At 41.4% G+C, this 21442-nt stretch overlaps 1 protein-coding gene across 1 annotated transcript in view; it reads right to left on the bottom strand.

The window, feature by feature from the left end:
* ASH2L (ASH2 like, histone lysine methyltransferase complex subunit) overlaps positions 1-21442 on the bottom strand; it is a 658852-nt gene that overhangs the window by 452976 nt on the left and 184434 nt on the right. Inside the window, exon 5 of the mRNA XM_044082241.1 lies at positions 18335-18430. Coding sequence (XP_043938176.1) covers positions 18335-18430 — 96 coding nt within the window. The remainder of the gene's footprint in view (positions 1-18334; positions 18431-21442) is intronic.

Raw genomic sequence — 21442 nt, 5'->3', positions numbered from 1 at the left:
TATACACTGTTTGAATGAGTATTTATTTATACTTGTATATGTTCTCCAATATTTTAGGTATTTATTTATATTTATTACCACATGGATTTATTTATTTAAATTTAAATGTTAAGTTATTAATATAATTGTAGATAGGTGCTGATTTTAAAATTCATGAAGTATTTTAAAAGTATTTTTAATGGTTTTAACTTTTACGGTGTTGTGGAAGTAATGGCAATTTTAAGTATACTATGGCTTTAAATGAAGGTGTGTTGACTGCTCTAGGATGTGATGAATTTCTTCTTTTAAATTCAGGTGATGAAAGTAACTAATTGTATCTGATGAAGTCTCTTCAACTTATTTACAAAGGAGACGAAAGCGCTTATACATTTGGATGTTCTACAATTTTAACCTTGGATTACAATACAATTTTGGTGTGTTCATATAAACATTTGCTTGCTCCATTCTACTTTGTGATGGACTAGTGATTTCTGTTTGTTCACTTTCTATAGTTTTATGCAACCTAGCACTGTTCTATCAGTCTCTTTCATAGAACATATTAGTTACATTATAAAATGCAAACAACAGCTGTGGCCAGCTCAGCTTTTGAGTCCTAAAAAGCACTTTGAGCTGTTGTATTTAACCTCTGAACCTCATCCTCTTACACTGAGTAAGACAACTTGTCACCATGACCATAACTTAAATGCTTAACTGATAACTTGGCACTCTTCAAAAGCACAGAAAAAAAACAGAATCTACTGCCAGATAGAGGCAGTGTAGGATAAAGGATAACAGTAAAACGGTGTAATATTAAACTGTCAACAAACAGTTCCAAAGTTAGGAACTCAGCAAATATAGCACCCTAACAGGACTGTGCTACAGTATGCCTCTGCAGGCAAATGCATATGCTAGGAGGCCTCTTGCAGTATTGCAGATCATGCTTTGGACAGGCCACACTTACCTTTTCTTGGGTTTGTTCTCTCTGCTTGTCTCCTTGTATCCTGTAAGCACTAGGTATGTAGGTTTGGCAGTAGGCTGACCAGACTAGTTGTTCCCTCCCTCAGGCTTGGCTAACTCACCAGTATTCACCTCATATAACCCCCATCCCAGAGGTTGGCATCTCAAACTTGTCACTGGCATCCACACAGAACTACCAGGAGACAACTTTGTGGGTGCTACAAGACTGAGGTCTCCTATAGTGGGTGACAGCTGTGCAGAGAAAGTCCAAGTCAAGTTTGTACCATCACTAGGCAGAGCTGTGAATTTTCCTCATCTGTGGGCATCCTGATTCTTTTTTCTAATGACTGGGCAGGACAGAACCTGTATGGCTCTGACAACCTATGATGAAATAAGGTTAGGAAATAGATCCAGCAGGACATTTTTTTTTTTTTTTTTTTTTGCAAAAACTGCATGGCATCTTTAGGCTCAAGAAAAATATAATTTTGATGCAGAATAGTAGAAATACCACTCTAAAAACAAACTGTGAATGATAGCAAAGTCTCCTCGCCCAGCAGACAGATTGGCTTTGAAGTCCTGAAAAAGATGCAAATTTGATCCACGTAGCTGGAATTTTTCACATTTTCTAACTATGGCCAAGTCCAACTTCTAGGTGACAAATTTCTCAGGCTACTTATTAGGTGTAAGCTGCATCTTGGGGAGGAATAATAATCCCATTCAATAGTAGTTCCTCTAGGTAGGAGCAATGCAGTTTTAGGTTCAGTCTGAAGTTACACAGTTTCTATTAACTTTTGGAACTTTCTCCAAGGTCAAAAAGGGACAAGTTATTCCACATTTGCTGGGTCCAAATGTCATTCAGCCTGGTAGCAGGACTTTAGATACAGCTTGGTTATCTGCCTTTGGGTATCTGAATCTGTGCAGCCTGTAAGACTGCGTCTGATTCTAAAAATGCAATCTACAATTATGATTTCAATTTTCTCGGTATGTTTTATGGCAGCAGCCTTTAGTTCTTAATTATCTGTAGGCACGTGAACTACAGATGCCGATATATTTAGCTTGTCATCCAGGGTTTGGATGTACAGCACAGATACCCCAGCCAAATGGCCTCCCAAATCAAGGCTCCCATACAATAAATATATAATTTGAGTGAAAAGCATGCAGTGCAGTGATGCAGAAACTCAAAATTAAACTGAAGACTGTGCCACCCAATGTACCAAACACCTAGGAATAATAGCTCAGAATTCAAAGCCTCTTGGAACATGACAGTGTGAAGTAAAATAATGGACCCAGGTTAAATGTTAAAAACAGGACCACAAAGAAATAATCCTAACAAAGCAGTAATCAACCCAATTGCATTAATTAATATGAAAAAAAAAGACATAACACAACAGAAACCACAAGATAAACACCAAGTAATGCATGGGACAGCACTGACACTACATATCCACCCAAGCCTTGTTCTGTAAGTGGCACTCTGTGGCAACACAGGGAAAACACTGAATAGCAAACTGAGACATACATTGCTCATGTACAACTAGCTTGTGCTGCAACTTAGGTAAATGAGCAGCACAACAACTATGTTCAGTACGCACATCCATGCAGTGAAACTTTGAAAATGCAAGTAGCTCATCCATGCAGTGAAACGCACATCTGGAGAAGCAAGCTTCTATCCACAGAATGAAAATGTGCCACACTAATACCACAAAAACAGGAAACATGAACTCACAGACAGTTATAAGTCAAAAATAAAGCAGTATTGGCATTAGTAATGCTGTACATGTGAAAGTGTCCCTTGACATGGCAGCACTAAGCACCACAGAAAGCTATATAGCCATGCAATATTTGCTGCAGCAGTGCTGTGGTGTACATATACGTCGAAAGCCTGGCAAATTCACAAAAAGGAAAAGAGGGTTGTATAGGAAAGCATGAAAAAGGGGAACAGCACACAAATGATCACACAAAAAGGCCACAAATAGGAGTAAGCATGAAGAGGAGGGAGTTCTTCTAGGGACAGGGTTTGTTTTTTTTTTTTTTTTATACATAAGGACAGAGGGTAAACCAAAAAAAGAAATGCAGGGAAGAAAAGGGGGGATGGTTAGGATAGTGTGTAAGGACAGTTACAGAACAGCACAAAACAGGAGGTGGAAATGCACACATTAGGATGGGGAAACATGTGACAAACAGGATTGGACAATGCATGGGGTAGAATGCATGGCTTAACAGGAAGGGAGCATACATGGCTGGGGAAAGGGGGAGACCAGGTAGCAGCATGCCATCTGACTCCCTGGCCCAAACGAACATTACAAGGGATTCATCACCATGAGACTGCTTCTTGCTCTCATATACTTAGTCCAACATGTATCCTACTAAGATCCCTACCAAACAGCTATCTCAGGAGACACCACATGGCTCCCTCATTCCCAGTTAACACCCACTACAACTTCACTACAGCAACTTCCCTTTGCAACACATCAAATATCGGCCTTGTTAATAAATATCTACACTGCAACTCCTTCTTGCACAAAATAGGCATCAAACCCAAGATGAAAGTCAAGCAACCTTACTCTCTCACCTTCTTTTTACTATACATACAGTCTTGTGATGATATCCACCTTAATCCAGCTGAAACAACTATTCTAAATACAAGCAGCTCAACTAAACTCTAAAATAACTCTCCTCTACAACATCTGCTAAAACAGCTATCTGGCCCTTCACCTCTATTCAATTAAACTCAAAAATATTCATAATAAATTATCACAATTATATCCCTGGATAGCATATCACAATCCAGACATACTAGGCATCATTGAATTCTGGTTCACACAAGATATACATTTTACCACCTGGCTACAACATTCTAAGGCTAGACATCATCTATAAAAATAACTTGACTGTCTCCTTACACCCACTAAACCCTCCTCCGTGACATAAGTGAAATACTCATATCTCAAAATTAGCAAACAAACTTATGAAAAAATGTAGAAACAGGCAACCTTATGTCCAGATAGTCAATACTAACCACAGGAAACAAAATCCAAGTTTCTTCTTTAACGTAAAAGTTTTTTAATTTAAACTTTAATTAAGATAAATCTGTGCAGGATATGCAACTATTTGTCACTTCCTGTTAAGTGAGTATTTGAACAGACTAGTTTAGCTGTTTTATTTGTCTTCTTCTGAGGAATAAAGAAGAAACTTGGATTTTGTTTCCTGTGGTTAGTATTGACTATCTGGACATAAGGTTGCCTGTTTCTACATTTTTTCATATCTCAAAATTAACATCCACAAGAACCTAAGCACACAGATGTCTGTATACTCCCTGGTAATAACAAACAATGTTAAAAAGTTTCTCTCCTGGATTTCTATTAACATCTCTCAATAAACCATAATATTAGAAGACATGAATATTGACTGGCAAGCCACAGATGATGAAAGCCCTACAAATGCCACATACTTATAAATACCACATACCACAATTCCCCTAACCATTACTAGGGAACAGGTCATCAATGTACTTTCCAAGGCCAAAAATCACTGCACTGAAGTGCCCCAACAAAATCCTGGGATGCTTACTAAATAGCATGATACATGACTTCTCTGGTCCACTTCACTTTTCAACTGGAGCCTGAAGTCCGGTTTTGTTCCCAAGGAATGCAATACGGCTACATTCACTCCTCTGCATAAAGGAAGTCCAACCAGTGATCTAGGTAACTACTGTGAATGCTGCGAGTGACAATAGTTCCCTACAACATGTGCAAAAGAGGATTACTGACATACCTTGTGAAAAGGAAAGTGCGTGGGACATCATAGCAGAAAGGCCCCCACAGTGGGTGGACCACTAAAACAGAATGTCAAATGTCTAGTTTTTTGGTGTCACTCATCGGCCCCTCTTACCTGGAGTTTGCGTGTAGCAGCAGGTCTTGTATTAACCATCCAAGTGTCAGCAGGGGAAGACCCAAATTATTAAATGTCCATTATTAGTAAACTATAATCATACAACTGTATGACTGAAAAAAGGATATGACCAAGGCCCACCTATGTATCTGTCCTTTCAGGTACCTCTGGTTTTCAGCATCTTACACAACAAGGTATACTTTCCAATGTACTGTATAGCAATTTCCATCTGTATCATTCGGCATTGAATGGGGTGGGGATTATGAAGCCATATATGCATGATCTGACAGTGATGTTGTGTTTTAATGCATTCACAAGTTCCATTGGTGAACGGTCCGGTGCAAAAGGGCTGACATCAGTATGGCACCTGTAGCTGTTGCTGATGGTAACATACAACTGGGAAAGTCTGATTACATAGTGCCAGTGTCTGCAGCATTATAGAGGAGGAGTCACCTATATCCACCAGCACAGAGACCGCCTGCAGAAGTAGTGACAGAGCATACCGCCTCAACAGGGTATGACATCCTATATATCTGACAGCTCTACATGGGTTCCATCAGTGCCCCTAGCCTACACAGCATAGGACATGTGCACCACCTCTGAGGGTGAATATGCACCACAGGGGACAGACCCTGCACATGTTGGCTCACCACAACACCATGACTGTCTCATACAGGAGTGAGACACTTGGAATCAGAAACTAGATGTGCATCTCACTGATAAAGGCACAGCTGTCTGTTACAGCATTGTGGAGATGGTGTGTGTGCTTCTTGGCTTGTGTGGGGGCATGCACCAACTACATGGTGACCTAGAGAACGGGCATAGGGAGATAACAGTGCTGCAGAAATCATTGGTGGCAAATACTATCTCAAAAGGTGTACCGATGAGAGACACTGCAACTGACATCTGGCCATTCTCTGCATCCACGTAAGGGTCTAGATGCAAGCCTGTCAGGCACAATCCATCCAACAGAGTACACACTTGGTGAGTTGGCATCAATGTCACTTACTGGTACATGGTCTGTCACAGTTGATTATGGGTGGTATCACTTACAGTGCTCAACACACGGAATGCCTCCTCAATTTATACCTGCACTTTCTTATAGTTCTACCCCTTCTCTACCATGGACTGGATTCCAGCCCCAGCACTTCAAGCCGACCCAGTGGAATCTGGCAATGGTTATACTGTGGCAGCCCTGCACCATCACTGGATGATGTAATCGCTGACTCTCCACAGCCTCCAGAGTATGTGGCTACCATCTTCTCATCGATTGTATTAGTTAAGCACTTTCGTTCTCAAATTAGAACTTAGTCAGAACTAATGAATACATTTAACCTCACCTATTTAAATACACAACCACCAATCCATGGCTTTTATCCAGTCACATGCCCTTAATTCATTAACCTTAATTGCAAACCACAAAAAGCTTCTTTATCAACCAAAAATGTCACTGATTATATTTCATAATGCTTCAACTTTAAAACAGGGACCAAAAAACAACTCTCATTTAAACCAGATGGAGCTATGGCATGTAATCTAATTTGCACATCCAGCTCCTTAATGTGGTGCCTGTACCCAATGTAGTTATCACTGAAGGGGACATTTTTTGTGTTAATGGGGAACAATACAAGATTAAAGGACATTTTTTTTGTATGTCACAAAATGTGGTTTACTTAGCTCCGTATGTACAGTGTCCAGCTTACTGGAAAAACCTCAAGAAGACTGAGGAACAGAATCTATGAACATCTTCTGGATATGAAAAAGATAAAGCCCACCAGTGCATTATTTAAACATATTAACCTACCCCTCTCATAACTTTGGGTTTATGGTTACAAACCATATTAAAATGGATTCCAAAGGACAAACAATGGACGAATGTTGGGTCCTTAAATAGCTGAAATGGCAAATATGATTAAATGCAATAGCTCCACATAGTCTAAATGAGAGTTGTTCTTTGGTCCGCATTTTAAAATTGAAGCATTATGAAATATAATCGGTGACATTTTTTGGTTGGTAAAGAAGCGTTTTATGGTTTGCAATTATGGTTAATGAATTAAGGGCATGTTTCTGGATGAAAGCCTTGGGCTGGTGGTTGGTTGTGTAGTTAAATAGGTGAGATTGAATGCAATCATTAGTTCTGATGAAGTTCTAATTTGAGAACGAATGCTCTTAACTTACTGAATTTTAATAAAATTCTTTATTACTTTGGCAGTCTCAGCTGTGTTCTCCAATCAGACTGTGTTGATTAATATAGTTTGTGGTCGTTGGTTAACAGTTTGTGGTTTCTGTTGTCTTTTTGGATCAGTCAATCGCCTAGGCACAAGCCTTGGTATGGAGAATCCAGTCACTATGGGGGATTTAACCTTGCTTACCCAACAAATGAGAACAACTCCATTGTTGTGGACATTCAACACAAGTGGATAACACCCAGGGTAAGAATAACAGTCTAGACTCTAACCTGGGGTTGCCTCTAACTCAAAGAACTGGTAATAGACCCTTTAATCAAGAGACTGTTGCACTAAACACTTTCCAGTTTTCCAAATGGAAGACTAATGGATTTAATTTTAATGGGGCTCATAACCTTGGGTTTACAAAGAATGGACCTGCCCCTTCCTTGGTTGAGTAGTTAACAAGTTTTGAAAAATAATTTTATAAACTTAAAAAAATTCAGTTGGAAAATGCGTACTTAATGAAAAACATTGAGGCAAAGTGTATCCCCAAAAGGTTTAACAATGTGGAGGTATCCAAATGGAGCAGCAGAGAATCCAGAATTACTACCAGAGCTACACAATCTACTCAGACTGGTTTAGACACTTTATGGCTGGTTGTTAAACACAACACAGTGGAATTAGAATGCTTGTTGGCTGAATTGGACTCTATGACCAAATCCATCTGTGACAATCTTTTGTTTCCCAATTATGAAAGGAGCTTTCCACAGCCCATGTAGCTTTTGGCCATAGGTCTCACTTGTGTGAAAGCCAGAAGAACTGACATTATGGAAACACTGACTGACTTAAAACTATTTACCAGGAAGTTGAATTTAAAGTTGTGGTTTGATAATCAAATAGGAGCTTGTGGTGCAGGCCTAGTGTGTTTAACCCTCCGATAAAGAACAAACTGCATTTATTTAACAGAATTTGTGAAATGGACATTCGGGAAGTTAGTATGAATAAATATAAAACTGATTATACTAATATGTCAAGAATGGATTATAAATTGTTGGAAGACATTATGGGTGATGCAACTTTAAGGGTTATGAAACCCGATAAGGGCGGGGGGCTGGTGGTAATGAACCAAATTGATTATTCCAGTGCTATGAATCTTATGTTGTTGGAGTATACATATGAAATTATATAAAAAAATGAAATCATAGCGTACTCCAAAACTGATCTATTATTGTATGATTTACTGCTGGAGGGGCTTATTACTAGGCGACTATGATTTTATGCTTAATGACAAACCAACTGTGGCTAGCATTTCTGGAATACCAAAACTGCACAAAAACATCCACCAGCCCCCACTTAGACCCATTGTAGATACTAACGTTTCTAAAACATTCTTTACTGCAAAATTTTTGGATATAAAGTTAAAGTTATATTTCCAAAGTGGAACAGATTTGTAAAGATTCTTGGCATTTTTGGAATTACCGAATAATACAATGCTTTGTCCTAACTCCATTTTGGTCAAGACAGATGTGCATAATTTATAGTTCAGTCATTCCCCATGATTTTGGGTTGCTATGGTTTGAGCAACAGTGTAATGGAATGAGCACCGATGAGGTAAAACCTATGGTCACCCTGATGGAAATAGTATTAAAAAACTATTTTTTATATTTTGAAGGACAATATTTTTAAGCAAACCACAGAGGTGGCCATGGGGCAGAGTGGGTTTTACATTTAATAGTGATTATATGAATAGCTGGAGTTTATATACAAGATTTTTGGATGACATTTTTATTTTGTGGAATGACACTAGAGAGGTTACAACAAGATTTTTTGATTTATATTAACAATACTATAGAGTTTTTATCTTTTTCATGGTCATATCATTTTGATGCTATTGCATTTTTAGATGTTTTAACTAGTAAGTTCAAAGCAAATGCATGTCTGGTGTCTAACATCTCTCAAGCCAACCTTTTCTAATTGCTATTTACATTACTCTAACTGGCACCCACAACATCAAAAGAATTCTGTTGTTAAGGGCCAGCTAGTTAGGCTGGCAAGAATGATAACAGACTACAATACTTTTATTTCCGAGTGTGATAAGGTGCTTAACATGTTTATTACTAGGAGTTATCTGGAGACCTTTTTGCATGAAATTAAAACTGAAGTCATTACTAAGATCTTTCGGTATATATGCTCCCATTCTTAATGGCAATGAACAGTCAGCAAAGGAAAATTGGGGTTTAAGTAATAGGAAGGACAGTTTTGATAAGGCTGCTTTTATTATCACCTATATTTTAGATAGCTTGGCAGTAACGGAGATTATTAAAAGAAATTGGAGATTATATTCAGGTGATTCCCATTTATTGAATAAGATCGGTAATTCCCCTATTATTATTTACAAGAAGGCTAAATCTTTTACGTTTCTATTGGAAAAAAAGTTATGTACTCACCATAACGTTCCATGTATGTAGTCCATCTCGCCAAACATTACATGTGGGTTCGGAGCCGATCCTCGCCTCCGACTCGGCAGCTTAGAAAGCCTGAAAACTTCTGATTGGCTCGTGGCCAATAGGTATCCCATGATGCATGCGCACATTCCCCAGATCTTGTTTGCTACTAGTCTACCAGAATCAGACATGAAAAAAAAAGGAACAAAGGTCCAGAAGAATAAACTGTAATAAAAGGCGCCCTTGTGGCAAGAAATCACTACAGACAGGGAAAAAACTGCATCCAGATCCTCCAGGAAGGGGGCTGGTTGGTGGGTTCGTAATAATGTTCGGAAAGATGGACTACATACATGGAACATTATGGCGAGTACATAACTTCTTTATGTTATGTAGTCCTATCTCGCCTCCTTTATTACATGTGGGACAGCGTCCCTAGCATCTTGAATGGGTGGCTCACTGGAAGATACTCCTGAGTACCGTGGAACCAAACGATGCTCTACCCCTGGAAGTAGAATCCAATTTATAATGGGAAATGAAGGTATGAGGGGGGTAAGCCCATGTTGCTGCTGCACATATATTATCAATAGGTGTCCTGGCTTGGAAAGCAGCAGAAGTAGAGAAGGACCTGGTGGAATGCGCTTTAACTTTAAAGGGTAACGCCTTTCCTTGAGAACTGTAAATAAAGGAAATACAACTAGAGATCCAGTTCGTAAGTGTAACCTTGTAAACTGGCAAGCCCATTCTCACCTCAGCAAAGGAAATAAACTGCTGTTCTGATTTTCTAAATTCTTTGGTCCAGTGGATATAGAAACATAGTTGCCTGTGTACAGCCAATTGGTGGAATGTATACTCTGCTTTGTTGGAGTGATTAGGGAAGAACACTGGCAATTCAATTGTTTGATTTAAGTGAAATTGAGAACAGACTTTAGGAATAACGGAAGGTTTGGTCCGGAGAGAGACCCTATCTTTGTGAAAAATTAAGTATGGAGGTTTAACAGACAGAGCTTGTAATTCAGAAACTCGCCTGGCTGAGATTATTGCTACCAGAAAAAGAGTCTTCCAAGACAGAAACTTCAACTGACAACTATGGGCTGGCTCAAAAGGTGGCAGAGGAAGTGTAGACAGAACTAAATTCAGGTCTCAAGGTGGAATGGGGTCTTGTACAGGAGGTCTTAACATTGTGGAGCCCTTAAGAAAGGATTTGCACAGTTTGAGAGACATAAGACTGGAATCATTAATCCCCACATGAAAATTAGATATTGCTGCTAGTTGAACTCAGAGTGTAGCAGCCGCTGAACCTTGGTGAAAGAGTTCAGAAAGAAACTCTAGAATAGTAATGGGAGCTGTAAATGGATCAACTTCTCTATTCTGTGCCCATATGGAAAATCTCTTCCATTTACTATTATACAATTTTCTAGTCGAAGGCTTGTGATAAGAGGTAATATGAGTTACAGCTGGAGACAAATCATGAAGCCTGACTAGTGATGGAACTGGAGCAGCCATGCTGTCAGTTTGAGTGTGTAGAAACTGGGGTGAAGAGAACCTGACATGTGTGTCACGACGTCTGGCACTGGGTCCAGCGTCCATGGGCAGTCCAACAGGTGAGGCCTGAGAAAAGGGAACCAAATCTGACGAGGCCAGTAAGGGGTGATGAGGATCATCTTGCTTCCCAACAGCATTGCTTTCTGTATGATCTTGAGGATGAGTGGAAAAGGAGGAAATGCACAAAGGAGTCCCGGGGGCCAATCGTGGACTACTGCATCTCTTGGAGACTCTCCCGAAGGGGGGATGAGAAAGAAAAAGGTGCTGCATTTGGAGTTGATGGGACTGGCAAAGAGGTCGCAGCAGGATTGTCCCCACTTGTGAAAGATCATACTGGCTATTTTCTGGTTCAAGGAACATTCGTGAGGTAGCAAAATTGCCCTGCTTAGCTTGTCCGCTATTACTTTGGAAGTCCCTGGGATATGCGTTACAATGAGAAAGCGTTGGGAAGAAATCGCCCAATCCCAAACTTGCATGGCCTCTCGACATAAGGGGTATGATCTGGTTCCCCCTTGTCTGTTTAGAAACCAGACAAACAAAATGCTGTCTGTCTGGCTAGCTATCGTCCCTAGAGGGAGAAGGTCATGAAGTGCTTGCAACGTTAGAAGCACCGCTCTCATCTCTAGGACACTGACATGCAGATGGGCCTCCTGCTCTTGCCATGTGCCTTGGACAGCCCTGCCAAAATAATGTCCCCCCCACCCTGAGAGGCATCCGTGGTCACAGTGGCAATGGGTTGGTGCGGTACAAAGGGAGTCCCTGTGGTAAGATGACCTGGTTGAATCCACCGACATAGGTCCTTTTTGCAAAAATCTGCAATCAGGATCACTGGGATGACAAGAGCCACTGGAGTATTCTCATATGTAGTCTTGCTAAAGGTATCAAGGTTATGGTTGACACCATAGTCCCGAGAAGCTGCAACACCACCTTCACTTTTACTCTTTGAAGGGGAAGTATTCTGTAAATTTGTTGCACAAGATTCTGTATTCTGTCTGTAGGCAGTCTGGCTGACATCTCGACCGTGTCTATGTTTGCTCCTATAAAAGTTATAGACTAAGAGGGCAAAAAAGAGGATTTTTCCCAGTTTATCGAGATTCCCAACTGGGAACAGAGCTTGATTGTGGAATCTCTTGATTGAATTAGGCGATTAGGCGATGCCTTGTAGTGGCGTCAGGAGCCAATCGTCCAGGTATGGAAAGACTTGGGATTCCCCGACGCTGCAAATGAGCTGTGACTACTGCCATGCACTTGGTGAACACCCGGGGGGCTGTGACCTGGAGTATGTTCCGAATCCTGTCTGGTCTGTTGGGACCTTTTGGATGGCTCTTTTTAATAGCAGCTTTTCTATCTCTATAGCCTCTTGATCCTTGTGATCGGGTGGTACATCTGGGATCCTTTTGGGAGGGCGTGGAGGATGGGAAAAGGGTATAGAGTAACCTCTGGCAATGTCTTGTACCCACTTGTCTCGAGTGAGATTTAGCCAGGCTTCTGGGTACAAGGACAGGCGAGCCCCGACCGGCTCCAGAGGCGCACAGTCGGGTTCCAAATCAGGAACGCTGATAGGGACGGTCACGAAAGGAATCGCGACCTCCCTGATTTTGTGGGCCTCCTCTGCCTCTAGGGTGACGTCCATCATTATTTCCTCCTCCCCTGCCTCTGAAGGAGGAATTACCTTGTGTGTCCTGGAAAGGTCTCTGTGATTTCTTGAACCACATTTTGCCGCTCTTCTGACCTTTAGGGTAAGGTCTAGAAGGAACGGTAAAACAGACTCCCATGATAGAGAGAGTCTTTCCTTCCTGCTCACACCTGGTGAGGGTATCTTTCGCCTTGGGTCCAAAAAGAGAGGATCCATCCACGGGAACATTGGTGAATGTAGACTTGAAAGGCTCAGCAAAGTTGCATAGATGCATCCAGGAATGTCTCATGAAACTCCTGAACCCGCAGCCCTACTCGCACAGTCAGCTGCATATGAGATCAGCCGCATGGAGGAGTTAACAATAGATGTGAGGGTAGCCAACTGAACAGACATTGTAGATGAGACTGCTTCGGTCGACGAGGTACCCTGAAGAGCATCTCCTAACTCCTTTAGGAGATCTCTCTGAAGTCTCGTAAAATGTGATAGATAGTTCAGTGATCCGAGTGTAAAAGCCGCTGAAGAGAAGATACACTTCCCTTACCTATCAGTCATTCGGGATTCCTTGTTAGGTGAATGGATAGAAGAAGTCTCTGCTAGTTCCTTCTTAGTGGCCGCCGCCACCACCATGGCATCAACAGGTTAACCCTTAGATAAAAACTCTTTGTCCTTAGGGGCGGAGAGAAATTTATTCGGCCTCCTGGGGCCCGGTTCCACCACATCGGGAGTCTGCCATGCCTTCTGACTCATGAGATCTAACAAGTCATCAAATGGAGGAGACACCCATGAAGCTGAGAGTTGAGACCCAAAAGCCTTCAGGTACACTGACTCCTCATCTGAAGGGGCAACGGTGGGCCAGCCACCTCTCTGCCTGAAGATCTCCAAAATGTCTGCAATGGAGACATCAGAGGACAACTTAGGGGACCCCTCCGACTCATCGAGGTCAGTGTCAGATGTGACAGACTCATGAGGGGAGTCTACATGCTTCCTCTTACATGATCTCTTCCAAGGGGGCTCCTCAGTGGGGTCTTCTGAGGAGGTCTCGGAAGATCAGGGAACACCCAAACGGGGGTCCTCAGGCTGTGAGTCTCTACCATCCCGGGGGAGAAAGGATGCTGAGACCGTAGTCGGCGCTTGAGGGAGTATAGCATCGGTACTCCTACGTCGTATGGATGAACTATCCAACATGCTCATCTTCATGAAAACCGATTCCTCTGGGTCCGAACGACGACCCGGCTTCAAGGAGAGCATAGGCGCTGATGGCTCCAAAGGAATCGGCACAGAGAACGATGTAGGGTCCGAGCTCACTCGGGCTGATGCACCAAGCGGAAAACTCTGCACCAAAGAGGTTCGGTTCCAAGTGTCCCCCTCGGGCCCGACCGAAGAGCTTCGGACCCCAGACATCGGCGCCGACAGTGTCAGAGCGGGGCTCGGCTCCGAGACAAACACCCAGGGTGCTGGAGCCGAGAACACCACTATAGTCGGTACCGACAGCATCGGCTCCAAAGGCCCAATCTGGGTTGGAGGAGGAAAAAGAGCAGGGTCAGTAACAGGAGTCGGCTCCGGGGCAGAAGTGGTCGGAGCCGATAAAAATTTTGGCAAGGCCGACGACTTAAGGAGTCTGAGCACCACTCTCTCAAGGTCTTCTTCAGAAAAGCTCCTGGAGGATCTGGAAGACAGTGTTGGAGACCTCGCTCTCTGTAATACAGGTGATTTTAAAGTAGGGGAGACCGGTGGAATGTCTGTAGACTGGCTCCGAAGAGGACTGCTGGTGATCGGCACCGAAGCACTGGGTGCCGACACTGCAATGTCAGTGTCCAGAATTCTTGATTGGTTCCAAGGACAGTGGAGCCGAAGAGACAGACACCATCTCTGATTTAGGTAACTTCTGTGAAGGTTCAGAGACAGAAGTTGAGGCTGGAGAAGGCCTTTTGGAGGTCTTGCCCTTATCTTTAGAAGAAAGCGACCTAGCAGTGGAGGACGAGCTGGCTAGGTCTTCCTCGAAAGAAGGTTTTAATAATCCTTTTAGAATCAACTTATTCTTCCCTTCCTGGAGCACTCTAGGACTAAAGGAATGGCAAAAGAGACAAGTCTCTTGAAGATGTATGGCCCCTAAACAGTACACACAGTGATGGACATTTTTTGAGAGCATTTAGTACACTTTTTAAATCCTGTTTATGCTCTTTATGTTCCTTAGACATAATGGCAGTCTCAATAGGTGATTGAGAGAAAAAGCAACACACTCACTCCAAAAGAGAGGAACTAGATCCTCTAACTTAAACAGATCTAGCCCTATTTCTCACAACAAACAACCAAGGGAAGTTTTACTAGGTTCTCTAACTTAAATGAACCTAGTGTAAAGGAAAGGGAAATGGACTAATACCTCTAAGTAAAACGGTTTAGTAAAACACACATACTCACGGGAACACACACACAAAAAAGGCTAACAGACCCACTTTTATAGCAGAAAAGACAAATCCAGGATAAAGTCAAGTCTGGTTAAATTGACACAATCGGTTATCACAGTAAGGCTAACAGCAATAAGAAAAGCAGTTTACAAGAAGTTAAAAAACTTCTAACAATCATAATAATAAAGAATTAAATCACTTAGCCACGGCCAACCAAAGGAAGCTTCCGACTGAAGACGCGGCAAACGAGATCTTGGGAATGTGCGCATGCATCATGGGATACCTATTAGCCACGAGCCAATCAGAAGTTTTCAAGCTTTCTAAGCGGCCAAGTGCTCCGAATCCACATGTAATAATGGAGGCTAGATAGGACTACATAACATCAAAAGTTTCCTACCATTTTACTGGGAGAGATGGCACCATTAAATGTGGTACCTCTATCCAATGTAGTATCACTGAAGGGGACAAATTTTGTGTTAATGGGGTACAATACAAGATTAAAGTACATTTTTATTGTATGTCACGAAATGTGGTTTTACTTAGCTCAGTGTGTCCAGCTTATTACGTGGGAAAAACCTCAAGAAGATTGAGGAACAGAATCTATGTAGATCTTTTGGATATGAAAAAGAAAAAGCCCACCAGTGCATTATTTAAACATATTAACACACCCTACTCCAATTTGGGTTTATGGTTATAGACCATATTAAAATGGATTCCAAGGTGTGAACAATGGACGAAGATTTGGACCTTAAGGAGCTGAAATGGCAAATTAGATAAAATGCCACAGCTCCACCTGGTCTAAGTTGTTCTTTGGTCCCTGTTTTAAAGTTGAAGCATTATGAAATATAATCAGTGACATTTTTTGGTTGGTAAAGAAGCTTTTTATGGTTTGCAATTATGGTTAATGAATTAAGGGCATAAAGGCACATGTGAAAGCCTTGGATTGGTGGTTGTGTATTTAAATAGGTGAGGTTGAATGTATTCATTAGTGCTGATGAAGTTCTAATTTGAGAATGAAAGCACTTAACTTACTGAACTTTAATAAAATTGTTTATTACTACTTTGGCAGTTTCAGCGGTGTTCCCCGATCCGACTGTGTTGATTATTATAGTTTGTGGTTGTTGGTTAACAGTACCATCTTGACATTTTAAGACCCCTTCCCCACAGTGCTGCAATCACCTGGTACTGTGAGTCTCCCTCCATATGTGAAGTAATGACGACTGACCTATGCACCTCCTAACTTTTTGGATATGGTGATGTGTGATGCACAGTGTGGCTAGTCTATAAACTGTGCTGCCCAGTATACTCTGAGTGCAACAGATTCATAGCCTCATAGGTAAATACTGTGCAGTTGGTCCACTGGACCATATGCAGCCTAGACAGTGCAATTCCTACTATGTGCATACATCAATTTATTCTGTTGTCTGTCTCATGGCCCATAGTTGTAGACTAGATGCCACCAATCTGCCAGTGCTTCAATGTACTGCACCTGCCTCTTACCTCAACTGTGGCTTTGTTGTTGTATATTCCTCCTGTACATTCCCTGCTCTGAATCTCCACTGTGCCCTTATGCTGTTGCTGTGACTTTTACAGCATGTCATGCCTTTGAGTTTATATGTTGCTGTGACTTTTACAGCATGTCATGCCTTTGAGTTTATAAGTTGTTCTATTTGTTTATGCAAACACGTTTAAATATTCTGTCGCATATGTTCACACTAAAGACCAAGGTCATCCTTTGCTAAATAAACATTGTGAGCTTCCCTTCAACAGTCCAAATCTCTGCTTTACTGTAGTTGAAGATTCAGTGTAGGTTATATTATACACCATTTCTTACATGGTTTGAGAGCTGTGTATCCGGATAATCAACCAGAGCTCGAGGACATATCCTGCGCTGCTTGCAACAAATGTATTACATGTCGCCTGCTTCCAGCATGCATGGTTACCTGGGTCCACAGGCCATCCAAACTGGTATGTCTCCATCTACTAATCAGGTGACCCAGTGGGAAGTCCCCTCACAGGAGCCACTAGTATAGCTTGATTGTGTTTCATTTACATGAATCATGTGCACTGCTTGGGTGGCACACAGACATATTTGTAATATCTTGGACATTACAGACCATAAGGTTATTCAGAAAGTGTAATTCCTTCTTGTTTATACACTGTGCATACCCCTGGATTAAACTTATGAGCAGCACAGCTCAGCTAGCTCTATTACAGCATTCCTGTCCACTCAGAAAAGGTCCACTATATGTTGGTGTCAGGTAGATAGTAAGGAGCTGTCTGTACTTTCTCAGTTGGCAGGGATGGCCACAATGTATGACAACACTGGCTATTACAGTGTCTACAACACATGCTGCTGTGCTATTGCTGCTGCATTTCCTGGCACAGATCCCATGTGCATCACAAACCTCTGCTTTCAAAATGAGCAACTATTTGTCATTTTTTTTTATACATTACTAAATTAGTTCATTTTGGGATTCCTTTTTGCATATTTTGTGCAACTCACTTTACATGCAGTTCCTCATTTACACATTATTATGAACTCAGACAACCGAATGCATCAACTGTTGTCTTTTATATCATCTGGCTTTTCTTTGTGTCTACTAATCAGAAGACCGCTACCCTGAACATGTTAGGCATACACTGTGAAATACATTACCTCCAAACCTACACTCAAGTCTCATGGCATTTTTCACTACAGTAGCAGCGTTCTACATCACAAATATCAATCCCTCTATACCAGCAACAAAAACTGCAAGAAAGGCTCAGCAAAGCTGGAGTCGTCAATGTGTGATACCTTGAACCTAATGAACAGCTTTGTCCATTTAACCTTTTTACCCTTTGCCTGGATGTTGTTTGTGATATTCTGCAGGCACCTTAATTGTTTATTGGTATCACTAGAGTTTTAAGCCCAGTGTTCCTGAAATAGAGCTAGAACATTCACTTATGCTCTACAGATGATGTCATAACAAGTCTGAAACATGGCATGTCTACACCTAGCAGGTTTTGGCTGTATTGCCCGGAATGTACCCATCAAGACTTAAAAAATACCTGAAACACTGGTATGTCCTTAAGCATCATTTGTATATATCCTATGGGCCTCCTATTATACACTGAAGTCTTTAGATTGATCGAGTCTTTCTTGCAGTGTTTGCTGAATGGTTTGTCTGTGTAACCCTTTACCCTTCCCTTCTACACCAGCAACACAGATTACCTTGAACAATTTAATATATTCCGGGATACATTCTTAAATGTATGTATACGCACACACCCACACCCACACACAAAAAAAAACACGCACACACAACTTACCATTGTCTTTACAATGTTGTTTGGCCAAGTGATTTTGCCAGGTCGCTGTCGAGTAGTCAGACACTCCCAGTATTTATCAATAAAAGGTATTATGTCCTGAAATTCATATAGAAAAAGAAATTCACCAGAGAATAATGTTATTTATAATAAAACTAGGTACCATAAAAGTGCTATAATTCACAACCTTCTGTACAAGACAGGCAGTTCAACCTGTAAGTATAAACAAGAAAAATATTTCATCTTACACAAACAGCTTATTTCCCCTGAGAAGAGAGAAGAATGAAAAATGAACTGGGCTCTTGAGTAAATGTACACCTACTGCAATGGGTAACCTTTACACTTCTCAACAAGCTAACAACTGCTGATTCATTGGGTCTTTCACAAGCAGTTACTAAACAACACTCCTGAAGTACCCTCCCGCCTCCAGAATCTCCACTTTAAGTGTGTGTGTGTGTGTGTGTGGGGGGGGGGGGGGCATCTGTACTGGTCTAGCTGCAAAATGACTGCACCTTTCTTTTTGCAGAGAAAAATTGTGCTACATCTCTTTGGATAAGTGTTTTACAATTATTGATGAAATAAAGCTAGGTATGCTGGTACTCAGAGTTGCAGTCTGTAGGACTTCTCTTTTAAGATGATCTTTGCAATGTATTTCTAGCTGGACAAACTCTGCACTATTTGTTTGGCAGAGATTAAATGGCTTACTTTCTAGGTGGAATGATATTTAACTTTGAAGACTGGATGCATAATGCATTTAAGCAACACTTTGTATAGTCGCTCTCTGAGCATGTATCTATATAGCTTTTGTGTGTGTGAAGGCTGATACTGCTGCCTTAATGGAAATGTTCACAATACTTCAGAAGAAAGCCTCTGCACCATTTCTCCTACAGGTGATGTTAGTAGGCCTCCTGTATAACTATCAGCCTGCTTACTTGTTCAGATGTCAGACATACACTGCTGCTGTACAGGCAGGAAATTGTGTGCATTTCTTTACAGGTCGAGTATGAACTGCTGCTGTATGCAGACTATGTGAGATGGCCTGAAGTGGTGGTCTATACTACTGAGTACATCAGAATTTGAGAGTTTGTCTGGATGCTGTATTTACATTGCTACTGGACGGCATGGTGTCTGAACTGCTTCTGTATAATAGAACTTAGCATTCCTCAGTTTTGAAGATGAAGTCTTTGGTGTGACATGGATAAAAATGTGTGCTACTTCTGTTTATAGAGCTGGGGATCATAATAAAGGGTACAAAAGGGACTTTTTGAGCTTCAGTCTGGACGTAGGGTTATTATTTCTGCTGAATGCATGGCAGTTTATGAGTTTCAGTCAGGGTATGAGGTTTATATTGCTGCTGTTGTAAAAAGAGTGTCAGAGGTTAAATGTAAACTGCCTTTGCAGAGGTTAAAACAAAAATAAGATGCCGAACTCTATGGACTTGGAGAACAAGGGAAGGAAAAACCTATGACCCATTGGCATTCTGAAAATGCAGAGCAGATGTAACTGTGTGGCCTTTGTAAGAAACAAGCTTCATTAACAGGCTATTGTCCAGATGGGAAGAATTCATACATAGTGAGCAAAGAGGGTCTTTGGCCCAGTGATGGTCTTAAACAGGTAAAGGGTGATCCCCATCTGTTGTCCTCCTTACAGCCTTAAAGAAATCCTTTAGCTTGTCTGGAAGTCAGGCAAGCTAACAAGAACAGATGATGCACAAATCTGTAAACAAGACTACGCAATGGACAAAAGGAAAAGGAATGCCTTCCTACCAGTTATAAAACTTGGCAAGAGCAAAGTAAAAAGCTATGTACTCACCATAACGTTCCATGTTTGTTGTCCATCTCACCTTCACTCCTTGCTGGTTGGGTTCGGAACTGAGAATCTGTTCTGACTCAGCTTATAGGAGAGTTTCCACTGGCTGGAGGCAATACCCTATTCCATCATGCATAGGAAGATCACTCAGATCTCATTTGCCGCTAAGCTAGATCGAGTGCTTCCTACTAGGGTCGAGGCTAAGTGGAAATCATTTTCGTTCTTTATACTGTTTTTGGTCTAAATCCTTAGAGTGTTTGGTTGATTTGTGCTACTGTTAGCGTGTTATATAGATCTTTGTGACATCCGTCACAATTTTGTGTTACTGCTGTTGCTGGCCATAGTCTTTTACTAGGCTGTTATCTTATTCCCTATCATAGTACACAAATCCTTTGAGGTTGAGAATTATTGCTGATTATTTATATAAAGCTATCCTGTTCAACCATTCTTCTATAGCGTCTGGGAGTTTAAGTTAGAGGACTCCTTTTCTGCCCATTTAACTTAGAGGGCTTACCTCCCTCCCCTATCATTTTTTTCTTACAGGAGTTTTTGTTTAAGTTAGAGACGTCTCCTCTGGCTAGAGGAGAATGTCATTTGAGTTAGAGACTTCTTCACTGGTCTCCCTGGTTTGTTAGTGGTGTTCTGTTAAAAAAAAAAAAAAAGTTTAATGTGTTTTTTGATTGTTGTTGGTTGTTAGAACTATTAGGTTAGTCATGTCTAAAGACACCAAAGAAGCGAAGCCTTCGAGCTTAAAGAAGTGTGACCGTTGCAGCCAGAAAATGTCCCTGACAGATGGACACACCAGTTGTGTGTACTGTTTGGGTGCGGTCCATCTGCAGGAGTCCTGCTCTTTCTGCCACCCCTTCAGCAAGAATGAAGGCGAGATAGGACAACATAACATTACAGGTTTAGCACACAGAGTTGTAGATAGAAGCATGTGTATGTACCTTTAAGAGACATTTCCACATGTAGCACGTACGTATAAATACTGAGCATGTGCAGGCAGCAGTTCCATTTTGACAGAACAGCCAGAATGTTAGCATGTATGAGTGTGGTAGTCACTCTGTTTAGAAGTTTAAGTTACAAAGCCTCATTTTCTGATGTGTTTCTGTGTAATAAAGCTGCTTGAACCGAACACGACTGTTCATCCGTTTTATCCGGACCAGACTGCCATGGTGACGGAACTGGGATTAGAAGAGCTACTTCTTCAAGCCATGAGGTGCAGAGTTGAAGGTGAAGGCAGACTAAGCAGATTGAGTGAAACGGAGCACAGACAAACAAAAAAGGGCCAGAAATGAGATA

This window comes from Protopterus annectens, chromosome 9.part0 (assembly GCF_019279795.1).
Source record: "Protopterus annectens isolate FY-2018-M chromosome 9.part0, PAN1.0, whole genome shotgun sequence".
NCBI classification, from domain to species: domain Eukaryota; kingdom Metazoa; phylum Chordata; order Ceratodontiformes; family Protopteridae; genus Protopterus; species Protopterus annectens.
Note: the sequence above shows the minus strand (reverse complement) of the source record. Positions and strands in the feature narration are given on the sequence as shown.